We start from the raw sequence: 21,117 nt of genomic DNA, 5'->3' as shown, positions 1-21,117 counted from the left end.
CTTTCTTTCTTTCTTTCTTTCTTTCTTTCTTCCTTTCTTTCTTTTCTTTCACCTCAAACTTTTTGAAATGGTTGGATTGAAATCGGTGCTCTCGGCTGAATTATTTGTTGGTCTGCACCAGGGTTGCTTCCTTTAAAAGGTTTCTGTTGAGGTAATTCCCCATTAGGAGAATGAGCGCATACAGGGAGACATAGTGAGAGTAGTGTTTGAATAATACACACACAGCACACAGATACACTGTGTACAGTAAATGTAGGTTTATTTTACTTTCAATAAAGGTTTAAGTTCAAACAAGCAGTCCAAAGTCACTCACAGGTAAAATCAGTCAGTTTTCAATCCAGGGATAATCCAGTAACAAAGTCCAGTGTCAAAAACAGTTCAGTATCAGACTTATATCAAATCCAGAATATCAGTCAATTAGGAAAAATGGAAGAACGGCAAAACTCTCTCCAGCAGAAGGAAACAGAGACTGACTCTCACTTTGTTCTGAGACTAAGACTTCCTGAGACTAAACAACCCAAGTTTCTGGCTCCATCTTGTGGCCATTTGCAGAACCACACCCAATTGCAGTTTTTGCATTCTCTTAAAGAGACAGTATTAAAATGTCTATCCTGGTTCATATATTTCCATCCCAAATAGCTGTTAGGTGACTCAAATTCCTAACAGTTTCCCTACAAATTTACTTTTTTTCAGCTTTATAATCCGAGGCCATCTTTTTACCATCCAACAATACAGCTGTGTCTCTGCCTTCTCAGTTGAGGCCAGTTTTTATTAAGTTGAAAAAGTCTTCTCTTGAGTATGGGCTAAAAAGAATGGCATGATGCTGGGGTATCTGGAGAGGGACAGAAGCATTTGCTTCAGACACCCCAGTCTGTCCCAAGACTGTTTTGTGACTTCGAAGCACATATCAAGTTGAATTATGCAGTTGTCGTCCAACAATTATAGATATGCAAACTCTGCCTTTCCAGGAACAGAATCTTCTGTGCGTTGGTCATCATCAGTGGATGGTGCGGTTAGCAGTGAACAATGTTTCATAGTGGGCTAACATATTAATTCTAGGTAGACCTTAACTTACGACAGTTCATTTAGTGATCAAAATTACAAAGGCGCTGAAAAAAAGCGACTTATGACCATTTGTCACACTTAACGACCATTGCAGCATTACGGTGATTACGTGATCAAAATCCAGATGCTTGGCAACTGATTCAGTGTTCTGGGGTCACGTCCCCTTTTCTGACCAGCAAATTGGGTTTGGAGTCAGATTCACTTAATAGATCTTTCTGTTCTGACCCAAACTCTTGTCTAATAAAACAAATACGAACCAAAGGGAACAGAAACGTTTTAATGATTCTTACGAATCCCCGGTTAAAAGACTGCTGCAAACTAATTAACTTTGATAAGCACGAGCCTCGCCAAAACTGTGCGAGGCTGCCAAAAATAACAGGTAAGGTTACCGAGAAATATTTTACAACACAAGAGTCTTCAAATACCAACTAAGATACTGTAATGTCCATGAGGCTCGAGTTTCAAAACGTCTTTGCTTCCTGCAAAGAACATCTGATTCACAGCTGTCTTTTATCTTCTTGAAGGAGGGGCCATTATCTTGCAGCCTTACTCCCGAGTCGCCTGTGCTGCTGCAGCTGCTCTTTCCTGCGAGCAATCCTGTGTGCACGCACACTTGGCACAGGCTTCTCGGGAACCTCCTCCTCGCTGCTGCCAGCCCCCACAATCTCTGAAGGCGGCAGTCCACTCCCTAATCCTCCTGGCCCCTCATCTGAGTCCTCGCTCTCCTCAGCCGTCTGCACCTGCTGCCAGCTAACCACAACACTTTTCTAACTTAGCAACTGCAGCAATTTACTTAGCAGCTGTAGCAAGAGAGGTCATGAAACGGGGCAAATGTTTAATAAATGTTTTGCATAGCAACAGCCGTTTTGGGGCTGAATTTGTGATTGTAAGTCGAGGGGCTACCTGTACTTAATAAACAATTAATATTGTGTAATCTTGGCACATTGTTAATCTCCTCTCCTGTTTGTTTGGCAGCCTGAAGAGAAAACGCGCCTAAAAGAGGAGCTGGATGACGCGAGGGACAAAGCCCGCCGTCGCTCGCTTGGCAACATCAAGTTCATTGGGGAACTCTTCAAGCTGAAGATGCTGACGGAGGCCATCATGCACGACTGCGTGGTGAAGCTGCTGAAGAACCACGACGAGGAATCCCTGGAGTGTCTGTGTCGGTTGCTCACGACCATCGGCAAGGACCTGGACTTTGAGAAGGCCAAGGTACTTCACCCCTTTGCTGCAGAAGGGAGAAAGCAGCGGTTCTCTTGGTGCTAAAGAGCATCAGATGCTCCTTGCATTGGACAAATGCTTTAGTTATCTATGGAGGTTCTCTGTCATCCAGGTCATGGTTGTCCCAAAAGTGCTTTTTCAAGAGGCAATTGGACTTCCTTGGTTTTTCTTTGAAGTTGTTTCACTTTGCATCCAAGAAACTTCTGGATGGCGGGGAGAGGAAGGATTTATACTCCTTCCAGACCGCTGGTCATTTGCATTCTATTAGAGAGTCCTTGAGGCCACTTGGGAGGTTTATCTGTGTCCTCAGGGTCACCTGAGTAGTGCAAATGGATGTGGAGCTGTGCTTTCTGCTTAACTTAAGGCTCCACACCCATCTGCACTACTCAAGTGACCCCGACGCCACAAATAAACCTCCCAAGTGGCCTCAAGGACTCTAAAAGAATGCAGATAATGAATATAAATCTTTCCGTTCCCCACCATCCAGTCAGAACTGAAGAAGCTTCTTGGATGAGAAGCAAAATGTCTTCAAAGAAAATCAGTCCAGTTAAAAGCATCTTTGGGGCATACTTTAGATGTGCCAAGAACACATCCTAGCACAGAGATGGGCAAGTATGGCAACTTTACGACCTGCAGACTTCAACTAGGTCCACAGGACGCAAAATTGCCGTCGCAAAAGCACTTAGACTTATATACCACTTCCCAGTGCTTTCCAGCCCTCTCTTAAGCGCTTTACAGAGTCATCACATTTGCCCCCAACAATCTGGGTCCTCATTTTACCAACCTCGGAAGGTAGGAAGGCTGAGTCAACCTTGAGCCAGTCAGACTCGAACTGCTGGCAGTGGGCAGAGTCAGCCTGCAATACTGAATTCTAACCACTGTGCCACTACGTCTCTTCAGAGTTGCCCATCCCTGTGGCAGCATATACAGCACCCATGGTTAATCTTCAGGTTTGAGAATCGGCCAAGGAAGCTTAATGGCTGTGGCCAGGAAGGTAGCAGGAGTGTAGCTGGGTTTGAAGGAGACTTCCCTTTGAATGAACAGCCCACAAAAGCCATAGAGGGACTTCTGTCAGTCTCCTTCACTTCACCTTTCAAATGCTGGCATCAAAAGCCATTTACCTTAAGACCCCTGGTGGCACAGAGACATTTATTAAATTATGTTTGCCCAGTTTTACGACCGTTGGCAAGTGAATCACTGCCGTTGATAAGTTAGTAACCCGGTCGTTAAAGGGAATCTGGCTTCCTCCATTGACTTTGCTTGTCAGAAGGTCGCAAAAGGGGATCATGTGACCCCCCGGGACACTGCAAACAGTCGTAAATATGAATCCGTTGTCACGTGTCTGAGTTTTGATCACGTGACCATGGGTGTGTGTGTTGCAACGGTCGTAAGTGTGAAAAACGATCATCAGTCACTTTTACCGGTGCCGTTGTAACTTGGAACGGTCACTAAAGGAACCGTTGTAACCCAAGAACAACCTGCCCTGTTTTCTAGTGTGTCATCTCACTTCATTTCTTCGTCATAACGCTAAATAAACAAACTTCCTTCCTTGCTTTTCAGCCTCGAATGGATCAGTACTTCAACCAGATGGAGAAAATAATTAAGGAGAAGAAAACATCCTCGCGGATCCGGTTCATGCTGCAGGATGTGATTGACCTCAGGCGGGTAAGGTGCAGGTAGCAGCTCAATGTTGGTTCATGGCCTAGATCAGTGGTCACCAACCGGTCGGCCACGGCCCACTGGTGGGCCGTGAGAAAATTTTGGTAGGCCGCAGAGAAATCTCACCCCCAGAGCACCCCCACAAAGCAATTAATCCAGGCTGCGCAGAAACACAAGGCTGCGCCGCCCACATGGCCCACGGGAACCCTCCCCGCCCACTCACTCCTTACCCGGTAAACCTGCCTGCTAAATTGCTATTTTTCCTTTTTCCGACCATCATCTGTTCTGCCCTGCCGGGAGATTTAGATTAGCTAGGAAGCAGGAAATGGTTGGATTTCCTGCTTTCTAGCTAGTCTTTAGATCTTCAGCTCTGCTTCCCTTAGGACTGAAGGTTTGCTTGCAAGCAAATTCAGTGCTAGCCAATGACAGATAGATAGATCACTGAATGATTCTGTGAGCAACTCAATCTGCTTGTTTTGCCTGATTTTGGGTAAAAGTTGCTCTTTTTTATAAAAAAATCAATATTTACACGCATGGTGTGTTGTGAGTTAATTTTGTGAGTTTGCTTGCTAGCAAATTTCATGAGTGCTTGCAAGCAAATTTTATGTGACAAACTGAGCTAGCCAATGGCAGATAGATAGATCTCTGAATGAATCTGTGATTCTGTGAGCAACTCAATCTGCCTGCCTGCTTTGCCTGCTTTTGGGTAAAAGTTGCTCTTTTTTATATAAAAAAATCAATATTTATATAAATATTTATAATATTTACATACAAGCCATGCCCAGTCAGTCACATGACCACCAAGCCACACCCACAAATTAGGCCACGCCCACAGAACCAGTTAGTGGTCCCTGGGATCTTAAATTATGAGTTTGGTGGTCCCTGAGGTCCAAAAGGTTGGCGACCCCTGGCCTAGATGACAGTCCCCTTCCCCTTTTCTGGGCTAGGCCAGCTGGGTAAACAAAGTACGAGCCTCTGCCTCCCAAAGCTAGCTGTGTGTCAACTCATAAAATATTTCTGTGGTCTTTTAGAGTTGCCAACAGAAAGGGAGGGGGAAACGGTGGGCAGCTTGCATTCCATAAATGTTTTCAAAGATAGTAACTAGGTGACTGAAGTTTTTGCCCTGCAAAATTCTATCAGGAGAGATGACTCTTGGCTATGGATGTGTGCCATTGGAGAATATCAATTATGATACACCCAGGGGATGGGGGAAAACCAGGATCAAGGGCGGCAATGTATTGTGTCTCTAGAGTTGGCTACACCCAGGCAATGCCGCATCTTTTAACTCCCAATAAATCCTTTTGGAGTTTGGCGAGAGACTCATGATTTAAATGGGGTTAAGTGTCGGAATCGTGACACTGTGAGCAATTGGGGGTCCTTGGTGCCTTCTGAGCTTGGTTGTTTTCTTGCAGACATTTCATTACCCAAACTAGGTAACATCAGTGGTGGAGTGGAACTATTGTTAGAAGTCAGTACCTTCTCTCCTGCCTTCCTACTATCACTTGTGTTCTGACCCCGCCTTCACAAGTAGTGATAAGATGTTGACTTGCAAATAAAACAAAGCCCCTTTTTATAACAGGGCAGTAACTTATTCACAGGGATAAACAAAAACATCAAATGTAATTAGTCCCAACAAACCTGGGTTTATCCAAGAAATCCGAATTGTTTGCTGTATACTGGAAACGAACGGTTGTCTGCGACAACCAGCCACTCCCAAACCGCTCCTGTTTATTTCTCAGCCAGGAGGGGCTGGCTAGGGTCTACGTCTGCTTTTCCCTGAGAGCCAGCTTATTGTTGTCCTTGCTCTCCTCTCCTCTCTACTCATCCGCCCATCTGGCATGGGCCCCATCTGTTTCTCTCCCTGACTCTGCTCAGGCACTGAAGACAGCTACCTCTCCATCTGGCTCGAGGCTGGCCCAAGTCTTTCCTCAGCCTCCTCCTGGTCTGACTCTGCAGCTGGCTCTGCTGGTAGCTGACGGCCACAACAACTTGATACCAGTGTTCCTCAACCCTACCAACTTTCAATGTGCGCACTTCAACTCCCAAAATTCCCCAACTAGCCTAGCATGGCTGGCTGAGGAATTCTGGGAGTTGAAGTGCACAAAGTCTTCAAGTTACCAAGTTTGATCTAGCACACACATGAAATTACAAAGAGCATCAGGGCATTGAAGGCAGCAGCCACCGATTTGGCCACTCTTGGGTCAAGATTAAAATTCTTTGGGGCAAAGAAGTGGGGTAGATAGAGAAGGATGTAACTAGGAAAGTCTTCCCTAAGCCGCCTTTACCCAAACAGACCTAGATACTTGTTGGAAATTGTCCTTTCAATGCTGGCTGTGGAATTCCAGGAATTGAAGTCCACAAGTCTTAAAAGTTGCCAAGGTTGGGCACCACCGCTTTAAAGTCTCTTGGCTGTAAAGGATTGAAGTGCAATCAATACTAGAAGGGAAGACCAACCTAGAAACACAGCCAGGAGTTGTGTTGTCCATCACCCTTTCTGTCATCCCTGGTCCACCACCGTCGGTTTCAAGCAGCCGAGTGTTCTAACCCAGGCTTCACAAAATCATCTTGTCCCAACAAAACCCCTTTTTATTAGGCTAATGTGAATTCCTCTCATTCACCTCCAACAAAGTCCCGGCAAACAGTCTTTCAAGAGTGATTTACAATTACAGACCTTATCAGGCTTGGAGAGTTGCCAGACCGATAGCTTCCAAGCGCAGTGCTGTACCAGAAAATACTTGGCAAGGAGTCACAAACAAATTTTCACCCTAATTAAATGAACTAATTGTCTCCTGTAAGCTCGTCTTTATTCCCTATGGGAGGGGCCATTCACTGTCCACCTGTGCCTTTACTCCCGAGTCGACCCTTGTTCCTTAACTGTTCCCTTTTCCTGGCAGCTCTGCGCATGCGCACACTGGGAACAGGCTCCAGCTGTTCTTCTGCCCCACTGATCTCTGACTCCAAAGGCAGCTGATCATTGTCGGACAGCCCTGGTCTCATCTCTGCCTCTTTTGACTCAGAGCCTTCCCCAGACTCCAGGACTGGCCCATGTTCCTCTCCAACCTCCTCACTGTCTGAGTCTGCCGCCAGCTCCGCTGGGCGCTGGCGGGCCACAACCCTGAGCAATCTGCACGCGATAATGCCTCTCCCTGCTTTTCCTTATGCCTTTTGCAGAACAGTTGGGTGCCAAGGAGAGGGGATCAGGGGCCTAAGACCATTGACCAGATTCACAAGGAAGCCGAGATGGAGGAGCACCGGGAGCACATTAAAGTGCAACAGCTGATGTCCAAGCAGGACAAGCGGAGAGGGCCTCCAGGCCCATCATCTGCAGGTGAGGTGGAATCCAAGACGCCGCCTCGAATGTTTTCCAATCAAAAGAGTTCCAATTACAGCTAGTCCTCGACTTAACAACCGTTCCTTTAGTGACCAAAGTAACAACGACAGTGAAAAAAGCAACAGATGGCCGTTTTTCACACTTTAAGACCGTTGCCGCTGCCCCGTGGTCACGTGATCAAAATTCAGACACTCGGCAACCGCATTTATGACTGCTACAGTGTCCTGTGAGGCATGGGGTCCCCTTTTGAGACCTTGGGACAAGCCAAGTCAATGGGGAAGGCCACATGCATTTAAGTGCTGCTAACTTAAAACAACTGCAGTGATTCACTTAACAACTGTGGCAGGAAAGGGTGGGAAATTGCACAAGATTCACCTTTCTCACTTAGCAACAGAAATTTTGGGCTCCATTGTGGTTCACAAGTTGAGGACCGCCTGTACTCCAAAAGTAGCAAATTCTTGTGTCAATTCAAAACATTCCTGTGCCTGTTTTAGTAGTTCCCATGGGCGGGGGGGAGAGAGGAAGGAAATCTGGAAGAGCAGTGCAGCAGTTTAGAAGCGAAAGTACATTCCAACTCTTTATCTTTTAAAGATTGTAAACTAAACTACCAGAGCTTTTGCCCACTAATATATTTAATTGGAGAACGTGATTGATGACACCCAGCCCGTGAACGGACTCAATTGGAGAATCTGATTTATGAGACCCCCCCAGGGGGGAGGGGGGACACAAGTGGGCTGTAAATTACGTAGGCTAGAGTTAGCTTCATACAGGGGCAGGGCCAATATGTCGCCTCAAATGAATCCTTTGAAGAAGTTTTTTGAAGTTTGGCCCGAGAATCATGATTTAATTAGGGCGATTGCTGGAATCCTGACACCTTGGCTCCCGTGGAAAACAGAGTTCTAGCTTTCCCCAAAGTCCAGTCTTGCCCATGAGGACAGCTGGCGCTCTCCCAAGAATTTCAAAGGCGAATTCTTGACTTGCGTTATTTCTGCAGGGGGACGAGGAAACCTAGTATCGGATGACGGTTGGAACACCGTTCCCATTAGCAAAGGTAACCGGCCTCTTGACCCCAGCAGGTTAACCAAGATCACTAAGGTAAGTTGCTATAACTGGTTTTGGGTCCTACTAAAACTGGGGAGAGGAGGAATGGTGTCTTCTTTTTCTAGATGACGGTACCTCAAGTCTTAAAAATCAGCCCGATGTGAGATTGCCTAGGTCACCAAAAGGCTAGGTTGCTTTTTTTAATGGTTTTTTTGAATGTGGTGGTTATTATGCTAACCAGCATAATAGTGAGAGCAACCTTGCTTTTTCCTGGGATTTGGGAAGGGAGGGGGGGCAAGCCTTCTTAAACGGACTTTGCATCTCCTCCAGATGTTAATAAATTTGGAGTATTTTTTTATATGAATGTGGAAAGTGAGATCTGACAAATATTCTAGAAACGGAAAGCAGGACTAGTCATTTGCAAGAAGAAGCTACACACATATTGAAAGAATATATCTGCACATCCTGATTTTTGATCATCCTTAGTTCACATATTCCAGTTTTGTTTCGAAAGGGTCAAGGCTCAAAATTCGTTGCTCACTATGCTATAATAATATTTATAAACTTACCCTGCCTATTTTTCACATGTGTTAAGGAAATAAGTGAAACAATGTGTTAAGGAAATAAGACCTTCACCTGAGATGTTTATGCAGGTTCTCAGCCATCCAGTTCATAGTTGTCCCAAAGGTGCTTTTTCAAGAGGCAGCTGGACTTTCTGGTTTTTCTCTGAAGACATTTCACTTCTCATCCAAGAGGATTCTTCAGCTCTGACTGGATGGTGGGGAATGGAAGGATTTATATTCCTTGCAGACAGCTGGTCATTTGCCTCCTTCTAGAGGATCATTGAGACCTCTTGGAGGTTTATTTATGTCCTCAGGGTCACCTGAGTAGAGTAGTGCATAGGGGTGTGGAGCCTTAAGCAGAAAGCACCCATTTGCACTACTCAGGTGACTCTGAGGACACAGATAAACCTCCAAGTGGCCTCAACAACTCTAAAAGGATGCAAATAACCAGCTGTCTGCAAGGAATATAAATCTTTCTATTCCCTACCATCCAGTCAGAACTGAAGAAACATTGTGGAAGTCTTCACAGAAAAACAAAGTGTAATTGCCTCTTGAAAAAGCACCTTTGACACTTCACCTGGAATGAGGGTACTGAGTAGTACTTCAAATTTCCATGACTTCGTTGCAACATACTTGACAGATTTTGGTAATGTTTTAGATGTTTATTGAGGTTGTGCTTTTGCCTGTGAGATGGAGGTGGCACAATTTAAGGCGGCAGAAAAGCATGCACACTGAATACTAAGCAATTGGACGGTGTCTTGTCTTTCTCCTTTTTACAGCCTAGTTCAATTGACACTAACAGCCAGCTCTTTGCACCTGGTGGACGACTGAGCTGGGGAAAAGGCAGCAGTGGTGGTTCGGGTGCCAAACCTGCTGAACCAGGTAAAGGTGGCAACTGGTTTCGCAGGAGTGTTGCGCAAACATGGGTGATGCCATGGATTGTGAACTCGTCTAATCCACCCTTTTCCTGCCTGCAGCTGCCGACACCAACCGTCCAGCCACGAGTACTTTGAATCGTTTTTCAGCCTTACAACAACAGACGGCTCCTGCAGAGAGCCAAGATGTTCGGCGTGTGGTTCAAAGGTTGGTGGTCTTTCTTTATGCTTCCGTGGCAAGAATTTCCTCTCGTGTTTGAGGCTTGCGTAGAGACGTGCGGAAGGACAAATCCTGGGATTCAGGGCTCTTGATTGTGGTTGCTCCTCTGGAATATGTGAGCTGGTGGGTTGAAGAGGTTTTGGCCACATATAGGTCATGCTCACAAAACACCCTTAACCCAATGGATGGATGGATGGATGGATTAATTCTTTATTGGCCAAGTGTAATTAGACACACAAGGAATTTGTCTTGGTGCATATGCTCTCAGTGTACATAAAAAGAAAAGATACATTGGTCAAGAATCATAAGGTTCAACACTTGATAATAGTCATAGGGTACAATAAGCAATCAAATCATACTAGGAAAACAGTCCATATAAATCGGAAGGATACAAGCAACAAAGTTACAGTCATACAGTCACAAGTGGGAGGGGATGGGTGATAAGGAGTGATAAGATTAATAGTGATAGTAAAGCAGACTTAGTAAATATAGTAGAAGAAGCACAGAACAGAACAGAACAGAAATAATTATTGGCCAAGAATGATCGGACACACAAGGAATTTGTCTCAGGTGCATAAGCTCACCGTGTACATATAAACAGCAAGTCATAAGTCATAGTTCACAATCATTAATTATACATTACGAACAACAATTGATAAATCATAAGAAACCAACAGGGGAAGATAGTAGGAAGGATGAGAAATGAGAGTGCTGTGAGGATTAGATGTTCAGCAGAGTGATGGCACGAGAGAAAAGAGATCGCTGTCTTTGTGTCCAGTTGTTTTGGCATGCAAGGCCCTATAGCAGCGTCCTGAGGGTGGAAATTGAAATAGATTATGCCCAGGATGAGGGGGGTCTGTAGATATTTTCTCAGCCCTCATTCTGGCTCATGCAGCATACAGGTCTTCAGTGGAATGCAGGCTGGTTGAGGCTGTTTTTTCTGAATTAACCCGTCGTCTTGGTTTGCACAACCCTGACCTTGTTAAATGGGCTGGGCTTACACCCTGAGCTTATACAATCCAGCCAAGATTAACGCTAACCAAGCTGGAAATTTGTAATATAGAACAGACCCAAAGAGCAATTCAAACTGTAAATCCTGCATACATCCCACAAATAACATTTTAAAAATGCATCACATTCTCCTCCCCCCCCTTTATTTTAGCATAAAATAAAGGGTACTTAGTCCCACAGGCCCCCCTTTTTATGACCCTGTAATCCTGCAAACAACCAGGCAGAATTGTCACCCACAGCTGCTAATGTGTTGATTAATACTGGCAGGGATAATAGAGAGAGTGTCAGCCAAGCAAATGATTACTGTCAGATTCCAGGTAGTTTGGCGAACGGTGGTCAGAACAATCATGGCTTGATGCTATCAGCAGTGAGTGGTGCAATTAAAATGCTGCTTAGTTCATTGATCCAATTTGCAAAATACATTGGGTTCTAAACAGCATTGGAAATCGACACTACTTCCCCGTGAATATTTGCATTTCATCTGCTAGGCATGAAGGAAAATGAATTTTGCTTAAAATCTGGCTTTCTCAGTGCAGTTTAAAGCAGTCGCTTCTGCAGGTCTTCTCATTCCCTTGGGAAATGATGTGTGTATTATTTGTATCTGTATGCTTTTGTGTGATATCACATGTAACATTAGCTTCATTTTGACCGCGTAGGTTACTCGGATGAGTAACAAAACCTCTCAGTTTAATAAATGTCATTCCATTTGCCGTGATTTAACCTTTTGGGATACTTTTGGCTTGGGTGGTTGAGTCTTACATATTATACATTTCATTTTGCAGTCAGTATGGCAAGAGTTGGTACATTCCAGTGACACCCTGCTTAAAAATTTTCATTTTCACTGAAGACGTTACTTGGATGAGTAACAAAACAGCCTCAGTTTAATAAACTTTGATCCAGTTAGTCATGATTTAATTTTTTTAGATACTTAGGAAATGGTGATGTCTCTGTTCCGGATTTGAGATTGCCTTGGAGTTTTGTTTCACTCTTCCTTAATGCACTTCACTTAATGCAACGGAGACATTAAGTGATGAGCAATCCTTATGAGAAGCAGCCTTTCCCTCCGTTGGAGAGATTTCTGAGTTCTTCCCCAAAGTGCCGGAAAGGGTGCCCTCGCCTAAAATAGGGACTTTTTGGGCGCTTGTATTTGCAGAAGCAGCAGCAGCCGCGACCGCTCCGAAAAAGGCAGCGAGCGAAGTGAGAGGGTAGAGCGGGCGGAGCGAGGCGACCGCGTGGAGCGGAGCGAGAGGGTAGAGCGGGCGGAGAGAAACCGAACCCCAGTCACCAAGCGCAGCTTCAGCAAAGAAATGGACGACCGGAGCCGGGAGCGCGAACGGCAAGGAGTCCTTGAAACGGTGCGCAAAGTGGCTAGCATGACGGAAGAGCGTGACCGAAGCAGGGAACCTGGTGAGTTTGGGGTAGCAATGGGGAGGGGTGCAAACAAGAAGTGAAGTAAGCCACCACCACCCTCTCCCTCCCTCTCTCTTCATCCCAATTCCAGGCCAGAAGGATCTCTGACTTTGCTTTCTCTTCCTTTTTTCATTTCAGAATTGTATTAAGTTTATCAAAATATATAGGATACAAAAATATAAAAGAAAATAACCGGAAAACGAGAAAAATAGGAAGAGGAATAAAGTGTAGGGCAGAGGGGGTGCAGTAGAATAGGATCATAGCATAAAACCTCAACTTTTTATTTTTATATAATAATATATAGACTAGCCATTTCTATAACAACAAACCTATCTAATGAGCTGTACCCAAAATCAAGAGTTTTAATCCCCCTCTCAAGCACAAAGTCGAAAAGCGGCTTCCAAATTAATTGTTTTCTTTAATCAAAGCAATCATTTAGCCGTCTCTGCTAGCTCCATCAACTTTTGCAGCCATTTGCCCAGTGTGGAAATCAAAGCATCCTTTCGTTTGTGTGCATACAATTATCTTGCTGCCGTCAGCATATATAGCATCAACGTCCCAAATTTCCTTTCAAAATCATTATCCATTAAACCCAAAAGAAAAAAAAAACACTCTGGTTTTATCTTTATACTCACCTTGAGAACAGCAATAGCAGTAGCACTTAGACTCATATACCACTTCACAGGGCTTCCCAGTCCTCTCTAAGTGGTTTCCAGAGTCAGCTCCCAACAATCTGGGTCTTCATTCACAGGATGGAAGGCTGAGTCAACCTTGAGCCGGTTAGAATTAGCCTGGAATGCTGCATTCTAACCACTGTGCCACCGAGGCTCTACAGAATCCTACAGAATCTTCTGTATTATGATGTGAATCCTATCCCAATATTTCTTTCCCTTTTTTCTGCTTTTCTCACATTCTCGCTCTCCCTGCAGCAAAGCGTGAGCCAGTGGCTCCCGAACCACCCGCCAAACCTGCCTTATCTGAGGAAGAGCTGGAGAAGAAAGCCAAGGCCATCACTGAGGAATACCTACACATCAATGATATGAAGGTTTGTTCTGGGCTCTGATAGGAGAAAAGGTTGGATGGGACCGTGGTTGCGTTTGCCTGGCTTTAGCAGTGGGAGGGGCGATTCAAAAGCTCTGATACTTCAGGGCATGTGGCAGCCACAGGATCTTGGATGAATGATGAGCCAGCAACAGGCTGGGACATACTTTTCCTGCTAGGTCTGGTAGAGGAAATTCAGAGGCTGCCCAGAATGTGTTTTTTTTTTTAATTGTTATTTTACTCCACCTTTAGAAGGATTAGAATTTCAGGCTTTCCCATCAGTGTAAACCACAATCTCAGTCTTTATCTTTATTTATTTGATTAGCCATTGGGCCATTATTAAAGTGCAGAGTTCCAGAAACAAAGTGTTACTAAAATTTGCTAAGAGCAATTTAAAATGGGATAAAATACAATTTTAAATGAAATTGGAATTTTTTAAAAAATGACTTAAAATGAAATTGGAGTAAAATACAATACATTTAAGATGTAGATAAAATATGATAAAGTTAAATTTCGGTGTCACCCCTGCAATCTACCCCAATCAGTCCCACATAGGCAGATCTCAACTGAATCATTTTGCTTAAGTACTGTGCTGTGTCAAATGTTATTTTCAGATTCTGGCCGTCCATAAGGGTAAGTTGTAAGTTCATTGTAAACCACAAGCTAAACCAAGGGTCTTCAAACTTGGCAAATTTGAGACTTGTGGACTTCAGTCCCCAGAATTCCTGAGCTAACATGACTGGAGGAGAAATTCTGGGAGTTGAAGTCCACAAGTCTTAAAGCTGTCAAGTTGGAAGACCCCTGAGCTAAACCATCTCAGGATTTGCTTCTTTGCTTCTGACTCAGGAACAAGGAGCAAATGAAGCAAGCAAATGAAACCTCTACCTGGTTGAAAATATTGTATTTTGTCCCCACGGGTGGGAAGGGCAGGAATATTAATTCAAAATTTCCCTGTGCATTTAACAGGAAAATACGGCATTTGATTTAAACAATGCATCTATTGACTGATTACCTTACAGTGGAAGCCAATGTGCTGTAAGAATCATTGAACTAAGGAGATTTGGTTCCTAGGTCAGATCCTAGGAGCAACAAACAAACATATCGTTGTCTGCATGTCGCCACAATCGCAAAGAACAGAAGCAACCAGATAACCCCATTTGTTCAGGGCTTCTCTGGATCTTGTTGTACAATCTATATTCGATGATTTCCAGGTGCCGGCACCTCCATTGGTTCTATCCAGTACACCCAGAAGGTGGGGGAAAACCAGGGTCAAGGGTGACAATGAATTATGTGCCTCAGAGTCGGCTAGCTGTCAGGATTCTGGCAGTTACCCCCCCCATTCAAATCATGAGTTTCGAGCCAAACTTTTAAAACTTAAAAAGGATTTATTGGTAGTTAACATGTCCGGCACTGCCTGGGTGTAGCCGACTCTGAGACACATCATTCATTGTCACCTTTGACCCTGGTTTTCCATCACCCCCTGGGTGTATCGTAATTCATATTCTCCAATGGGACACATCCCTAGCCAAGAGTCATCAATCATGCTCTCCAGTTAGAATTTGATCCAGTTAGTCATGATTTAACTTTTGTAGATACTTAGGAAACTTCAGTCACCTAGTTACTATCTTTGACAACATTGATGGATTGCAGTTTCAGTTTTGCAAGCTGCTGCATTGATCCCCCCATCCCTTTCTGTCGGCAACTCTAAAAAGACCATAGAAATATTTTATGAGTTGACCGTTGCTTCTTTATAGCTTTCCATAGGTTCTCTCTGCTTTCAAAGTCTTTTGTCAACCTAGGGAAGCTTTTCCTGGATTATAATCTCTGCTGGGTGTGTAAACTGGGTGGATGCTGGGTGGTGAGTGGTGGCCTTTGATCAGGTTTCGCTGACCTAGTCAAGAAATCACTGGAAGCTTTTAAGAAGAGATTGGACAGCTACTTATCTGGAATGGTACAAGGTCTCCTGCTAGAGCAGGGAGTTGGACTAGAACAGTGGTCTCCAACCTTGGGAACTTTAAGACTTGTGGACTTCAACTCCCAGAGTTCCTCAGCCAGCAAAGCTGGCTGAGGAACTCTGGGAGTTGAAGTCCACAAGTCTTAAAGTTCCCAAGGTTGGAGACCCCTGGACTAGAAGACCTTTGAGGTCTCTTCCATTGAGGTCTCTTCCTGACCTTGGTGCAATCTCCTCCTTCCTTTCTCTTTCCAGGAAGCTCTGCAGTGCGTACAGGAACTGGGCTGCCCCACTCAGCTCTACATCTTTGTCCGGAATGGCATCGAGTCCACGTTAGAGCGAAGCACCATCGCTCGCGAGCACATGGGGCTTCTCCTCTACCACTTGGTCAAGGCAGGCCACCTCTCCAAGGAGCAGTACTATAAAGGGTAAGGGGGCGGGGGGAGGCTGCCTCTCACCAGGAAGAGCTGCGGGAAGGGTTGCCGAAGGGTTGGGGAGAAGGAGGAGGATGACACACCGCCAGGAATCCTAGAAGCTGGCACGATCCTCACGCCTGGCTTTTGACTTCTAGACTTCAAGAGATCCTGGAGATCGGGGAAGACATGGAGATTGATATACCCCATATATGGCTGTACTTGGCAGAGATTATCACCCCCATTTTAAGAGAAGGCGGGATTCCCATGGAGGAGCTCTTCAGGTAAGCTAAGCGACAACCCTGCGTTTTGTTCCAAAGGTGCTTTTCCAAAAGTCAACTGTACTTCTTTGGTGGTGGTTTTTAGGAATGATAGTCACCAACAGTTGGGCTGGAAATATATAAACCAGGATAGTTAATTTAAGACTGTTGTATCTTTAAGAGAATGCTGTAATTGTGATTGGCTGAGGTTCCTCCAACGGCCATAAGATGGAGCCAGAAACCTGGTTTGCTCTCTCTTGCATTTCCTCTTTTGCCTTTTGCCTGGTCGTCGTTCTGCTTGGATTGCTGTGAGTCTTGCAACTGTTAGAAAACTCTGTTTACTGAACTCTGTTTATGATACTTGACTTCGTTTTTGGATTATCCCTGGACTGATACTAACTGCTTTAACTGTGTATGATTTGGGCTTTTTGTTGGACTTTGTTTACCCATTTACTGGAAGTAAAACCTACATTTTACTATTCAGTGTATCTGTATGCTGGTTGTGTGTTATTCAACATCACTCTCACTACGTTTCCCTGAGTGCACTCATTCTTCTAATGGGGAATACCTCAACGGTGGTGGTTTTAAAAAAGAAGCTCATCCAAGAAGCTTCTTCAGTTCTAACTGAATGCTGGGGAATTCTTAGTTAGAACAGAAGAAGCTTCTTGGATAAGAAGTGAAACCTTTTTTTAAAAAAAGAACAACAACCAAGGAAGTCCAATGGGGAAGTCTTACAGAAAAAGCACCTTTGGAATTATTGTGACCTGGATCATTGAGAATCTCCATAAAAACTCCTGTGCTTTCTGCTCTTGCTTCCCATCCTGTTGTATGACCTTCTTTCCTCTTTCTGCTTTTTTTTTCCCAGGGAGATCGCCAAGCCCCTAGTCCCTATTGGCAAAGCCACAACTCTATTGGTGGAGATCCTGGGCCTACTTTGCAAAGGAATGGTATGTTCTCCTGCAAGCAACCATCTGCTTATTGGTCTCTGTGAAGGATTGAGAAGAGGGACCCTTGTGGGTCACGTGTTCGCTTAGCACCGTCGTGTGTCCCTGTTATTGGGTTACCTAGGACAGTGGTCACCAACCGGTGGGTCGGGGATCACTGGTGGTCCGCGAGAAAATTTTGGTGGTCTGCAGAGAAATGTCCCCCCCAAATCAATTAATCCAGGCTGCATGAGAACACAAGGCTGCACCGCCCACATGGCCCACTCACCTGCTGGCCCCCACCCTTCGGCCAAGTGCAAACCTTACCTTGAGTAGAGCCACGCGAGTTAGAATTGGAAGGTAAGACCAACGGCGGGGGAGGGAAATTTGCCCCGGGGTGGCTTGCTAACGTTGGTGGGAAAGTCGGTCCCATATTCCAGAGCTGCAGTAGTCACAGGACTGGCCCTTTGGTCATCCCGGAGCAGCTCCTCCAGTCCGTGGGAGGCCGGTGCACCCGGGTGGAGGAGCAGCTGCTCTGGGATGACCAAAGTACTGCAGCTCTGGAATATGGGACCGAATTTCCCACCAACGTCAGCAAGCCACCGTCAGTCAAAATTCATATTAGTGGTCCGCGGGATTTAAAATTATGAGTTTGGTGGTCCCTGAGGTGCAAAAGGTTGGCAACCCCTGATCTAGGAGAAGCCCATTCAGATAAATCGGCCTCTAGAATGCGCCTTATTTCGCAGCTTTTGGTTCACTTGACCCAAAACAACATCTAACACAATCTTTCACTCTCCTTCCACATTTAGAGAAGAGCTGTGAGCTCAGTTTAGCTTCATTTACTTTATTGTCATTGCACCTCATACAACAAAATTAAATGCCATCTTCAGTGTACATTATGACTATGAAAATAAACACAAACGCACATCCTTCATATTCTATACGTTGGATTGAAAACCCCTGATGTTGCATTAATATTGCACCATACAGTAGAATTCAACAGAGCTACTGCCCTGGGATAGAAGCTGTTTTTCAGCCTATTTGTCCTTGTTTTTATTGTCCTGTACTGCCTGCCAGATGGTAATAGTTCAAAAAAAGGGGGTGCCCAGGATGAGATGGATCTTTGAGAATGAGCAGGTGGTTTAGTGGGAGTTGATAGTAGGGCCTTCTTGGTGAATGATTGACAGGTAGTCCTTGACTTAAGGACCACAATTGGAATCAGAATTTTTGTTGGCAACCAAGGTGGTTGTTAAATGAATCACAAAGTTGTTAAGCAATCTCAGCTTCCCCCATTTGCTTGTTGAAAGCCAGGTGGGAAAGTCACAAGTGGTGATCACACAATCCTGGGACGCTGCAACCATCGTAAAATACATGCCAGTTGCCAAGCGCCTGAATTTTGATCACGTGACTTAAGGATGGTGCAGGTGTCATAAGTGGGAGGATTGCTTGCAAGTCACTTTTCTCAACCCCATTATAGCGTTAAGGAGTCACTAAACAAATGATTGTAAGTCAAGATCTACCTGTATTCTACTTGTCCTTCTAGAACAGGGGTCCCCAAATTTGGCAATTTTAAGACTTGTGGATTTCAACTCCCAGAATTCTCCAGCCAGCTGGAGTCCACCAGTCTTATTGAAGCTGCCAAATTTGGAGACCTCTTTTCTAGAATTAAGAGAAAAAAACCCACCTGTGATACATTAGCCTTTAGATATAGATGCTGTTTTGAGTCTATTGCCCCAAACACACAACACAAATTCACAGCATCTCTTTCAGTGTAGGTTTCGTGACAAAGCAGGGGGGGACGGCTGTCATTTCAGTGAGGTTGTACACAAAATGGTGCAAAGATTGTTTCTCTTCGCTGTAGAGCCACAAGAAGGCAGGAACATTATGGAGAGAAGGTGGACTGAGTTGGAAAGAATTCCTGCCGGAGAACCAGGATATCAATAAGTTCATCACAGAACAGGTAAGGAGCAATTGCTGAGTAGGAAGGTTGGTGACAGCATCCAAACGACAGAAAATTAAGATTAAAATTTAGCTTTAAGCCTCCTGCTTTCTCATTGCTCACCTGAAGTAGGGTAACATTCCAGCAATACTATTCCCATAGGATGCTTATGGGTCTGCTGGATCAGGAGAGAGAGAGAGTGTGTGTATTATGGCTTAGAGCAGTGTTTCCCAAACATGGCTGCTTCAAGATAAGTGGACTTCAAGTCCCAGAATTCCCCTTTGCACTGCAGCAAAAGCCAGTGTGTGGTAGTGCAGTGCCTTGGCTACATGAAGATATGTGGAGTCAGTCAGCTGGGAATTTTGGCAGTTGAAGTCCACACATGTTCAAGCGGCCAAGGCTGAGAAACACCGATTTTAAAGAGTTTAATTTCGGTCTCATTCATATTTCAGGCTATGCCCAGAAAGCCAGGATTTGTATCCTTTCAAATCTATCCCACTGTTTTGAACTCTTCCTTGTGATCTGTGACATTCTGGGCTAAGAATGCTTCATCCGTAGCCAGATCAATGCCATCTTCTCATCTGTATGAAACGCCATGTATTTTCTCTCAACTTTTCCTCCCCCCACTTTTTTTAAAAAATAAATAATAATAATTGCAAGCTGGTGTGATGTTGCACCATTTGTTCTCACCCAGCCCAACCTGCATCCCAGGATGACCATCAAATGAGAAAATAGGAAGAGGGAACACCATGTACGGCGTGTTTTATTATATGTTGTTATTATTGAACAAGAGGCAGGGTATAAATCTAAGCCTAATGCAGCCATTGTGAGGTTCTGGGCACATTTTTCACTTGCCCATGCAACACCACCTCTTTGCAAGCTACCCTGGCTTCTGGGTGCGACTCAGGGTGGTGGCTGCCATCTTAGAAATGCCTGCATGGCTCTGAGCCAGGTTGCTTGCAGGACTGCGTATCTGCAATTGTTTCTACCAGCTCTGGCAAAGTTCACACACTTGGGGCACCGTCGATTAAGCAGTGTCATCCCTCAAGTCCCAGGAGGGATGCCTTCTCTGCTGTCAAGCCTTCCCTCTGGAAAAACCCTTCCCTCTGCTCTGTTCGTTTTCTGGAAGGCTTGAAAAACACGATTCTCTAGGAGCTGAAACAAGTGTTTTGTGGGTCCACGAGGTTTCTTTTAAATTGTGAGTGACGAGCCGTTTTTGCTTGGAGTTGTGAGTTGCCTTGTGGTTCTACTGCAATGAGGTTTCTTCTGTTTTCCCTTGTGTTGTTTTAGATACGGTATTGTTAGCGGCTCTTGTAAACTAGGGGTGAATGTCTACGGAGGTTTTCAGTCATCCAGGTCATGGTTTGCCCCAAAGGTGCTTGTATTCAAGAGGCAACTGGACTTTCTAGTTTCTCTTTGGTGGGGAATTAAGGATTTATATCCCTTGCAGACAGTTGGTCATTTGCAATCTTTTAGAGAATAGTTGAGGCCACTTGGAAGTTTATTTAAGTCCTCCGGGTTACCTGAGTAGTGCATATGGATGTGGAGACTTAGGTTAAGCCCACACTTACTTGCACTACTCAGGTGACCCAGAGGACACAGATAAACCTCCAAGTGGCTTCAATGACTCTTTAAAAAGAATGCAAATGACCAGCTGTCTGAGGAGTATAAATCCTTCCATTCCCAATGATCCAGTCAGAGTTTGAAGAAGCTTCTTTGGATGAGAAGCGAAATGTTTTCAAAGAAAAACCAAAAAGTCCAGTTGCCTCTCGAAAAAAAGGCACCTTTAAGACAACCATTGACTTGGATGACTGAGAATCTCCATAGGTACCTGTGACCTGTCGCCCTAATCAGATCTGCTCCCCCTTTGTTCTTTCCAGAAAGTCGAATATACCATGGGCGACAGTTCGGATGCTCCCAGTCGGAAGGAGCTCACCTCTGAAGAACTCTGCAAACAACTAGATAAACTATTAAAAGAAAATGCCAATAACCAAAGAATATACGATTGGATTGAGGTGAGGAATCCTTTGAAGGGCTGTTCCAGGAGCTTTTTAGTAGGCTGTATTGCTATTTTCCTATTAACCCGGTTGTTAGGTGAATCTGTCTTCCCCAAAATATTTTGCTTGTAAAAAAAATCAGTAAAAGATGATCACATGACCCCGGGACACTGCAACTGTCTATTGTTGTTAGCCGG

At 44.7% G+C, this 21,117-nt stretch overlaps 1 protein-coding gene across 46 annotated transcripts in view; it reads left to right on the top strand.

Annotated features, from left to right (window-relative positions):
• EIF4G1 (eukaryotic translation initiation factor 4 gamma 1) overlaps positions 1-21,117 on the top strand; it is a 135,447-nt gene that overhangs the window by 102,552 nt on the left and 11,778 nt on the right. For all 46 annotated transcript variants that reach the window (XM_087965489.1, XM_087965483.1, XM_087965475.1 and 43 more), the window contains 13 exons: positions 2,041-2,277; positions 3,847-3,951; positions 7,117-7,273; positions 8,271-8,371; positions 9,660-9,762; positions 9,858-9,963; positions 12,140-12,393; positions 13,326-13,441; positions 15,644-15,816; positions 15,960-16,085; positions 16,927-17,008; positions 18,846-18,944; positions 20,804-20,938. In XM_087965489.1, the coding sequence (XP_087821615.1) occupies positions 2,041-2,277; positions 3,847-3,951; positions 7,117-7,273; positions 8,271-8,371; positions 9,660-9,762; positions 9,858-9,963; positions 12,140-12,393; positions 13,326-13,441; positions 15,644-15,816; positions 15,960-16,085; positions 16,927-17,008; positions 18,846-18,944; positions 20,804-20,938 (1,794 nt within the window). The remainder of the gene's footprint in view (positions 1-2,040; positions 2,278-3,846; positions 3,952-7,116; positions 7,274-8,270; positions 8,372-9,659; positions 9,763-9,857; positions 9,964-12,139; positions 12,394-13,325; positions 13,442-15,643; positions 15,817-15,959; positions 16,086-16,926; positions 17,009-18,845; positions 18,945-20,803; positions 20,939-21,117) is intronic.

This window comes from Notechis scutatus, chromosome 4 (assembly GCF_049901735.1).
Source record: "Notechis scutatus isolate UNSWTSFEM ecotype Mainland chromosome 4, rNotScu1.2, whole genome shotgun sequence".
In the NCBI taxonomy this organism is placed as follows: domain Eukaryota; kingdom Metazoa; phylum Chordata; class Lepidosauria; order Squamata; family Elapidae; genus Notechis; species Notechis scutatus.
The sequence above is the reverse complement of the archived record's forward strand: the minus strand, read 5'-3'. Positions and strand labels throughout refer to the sequence as shown.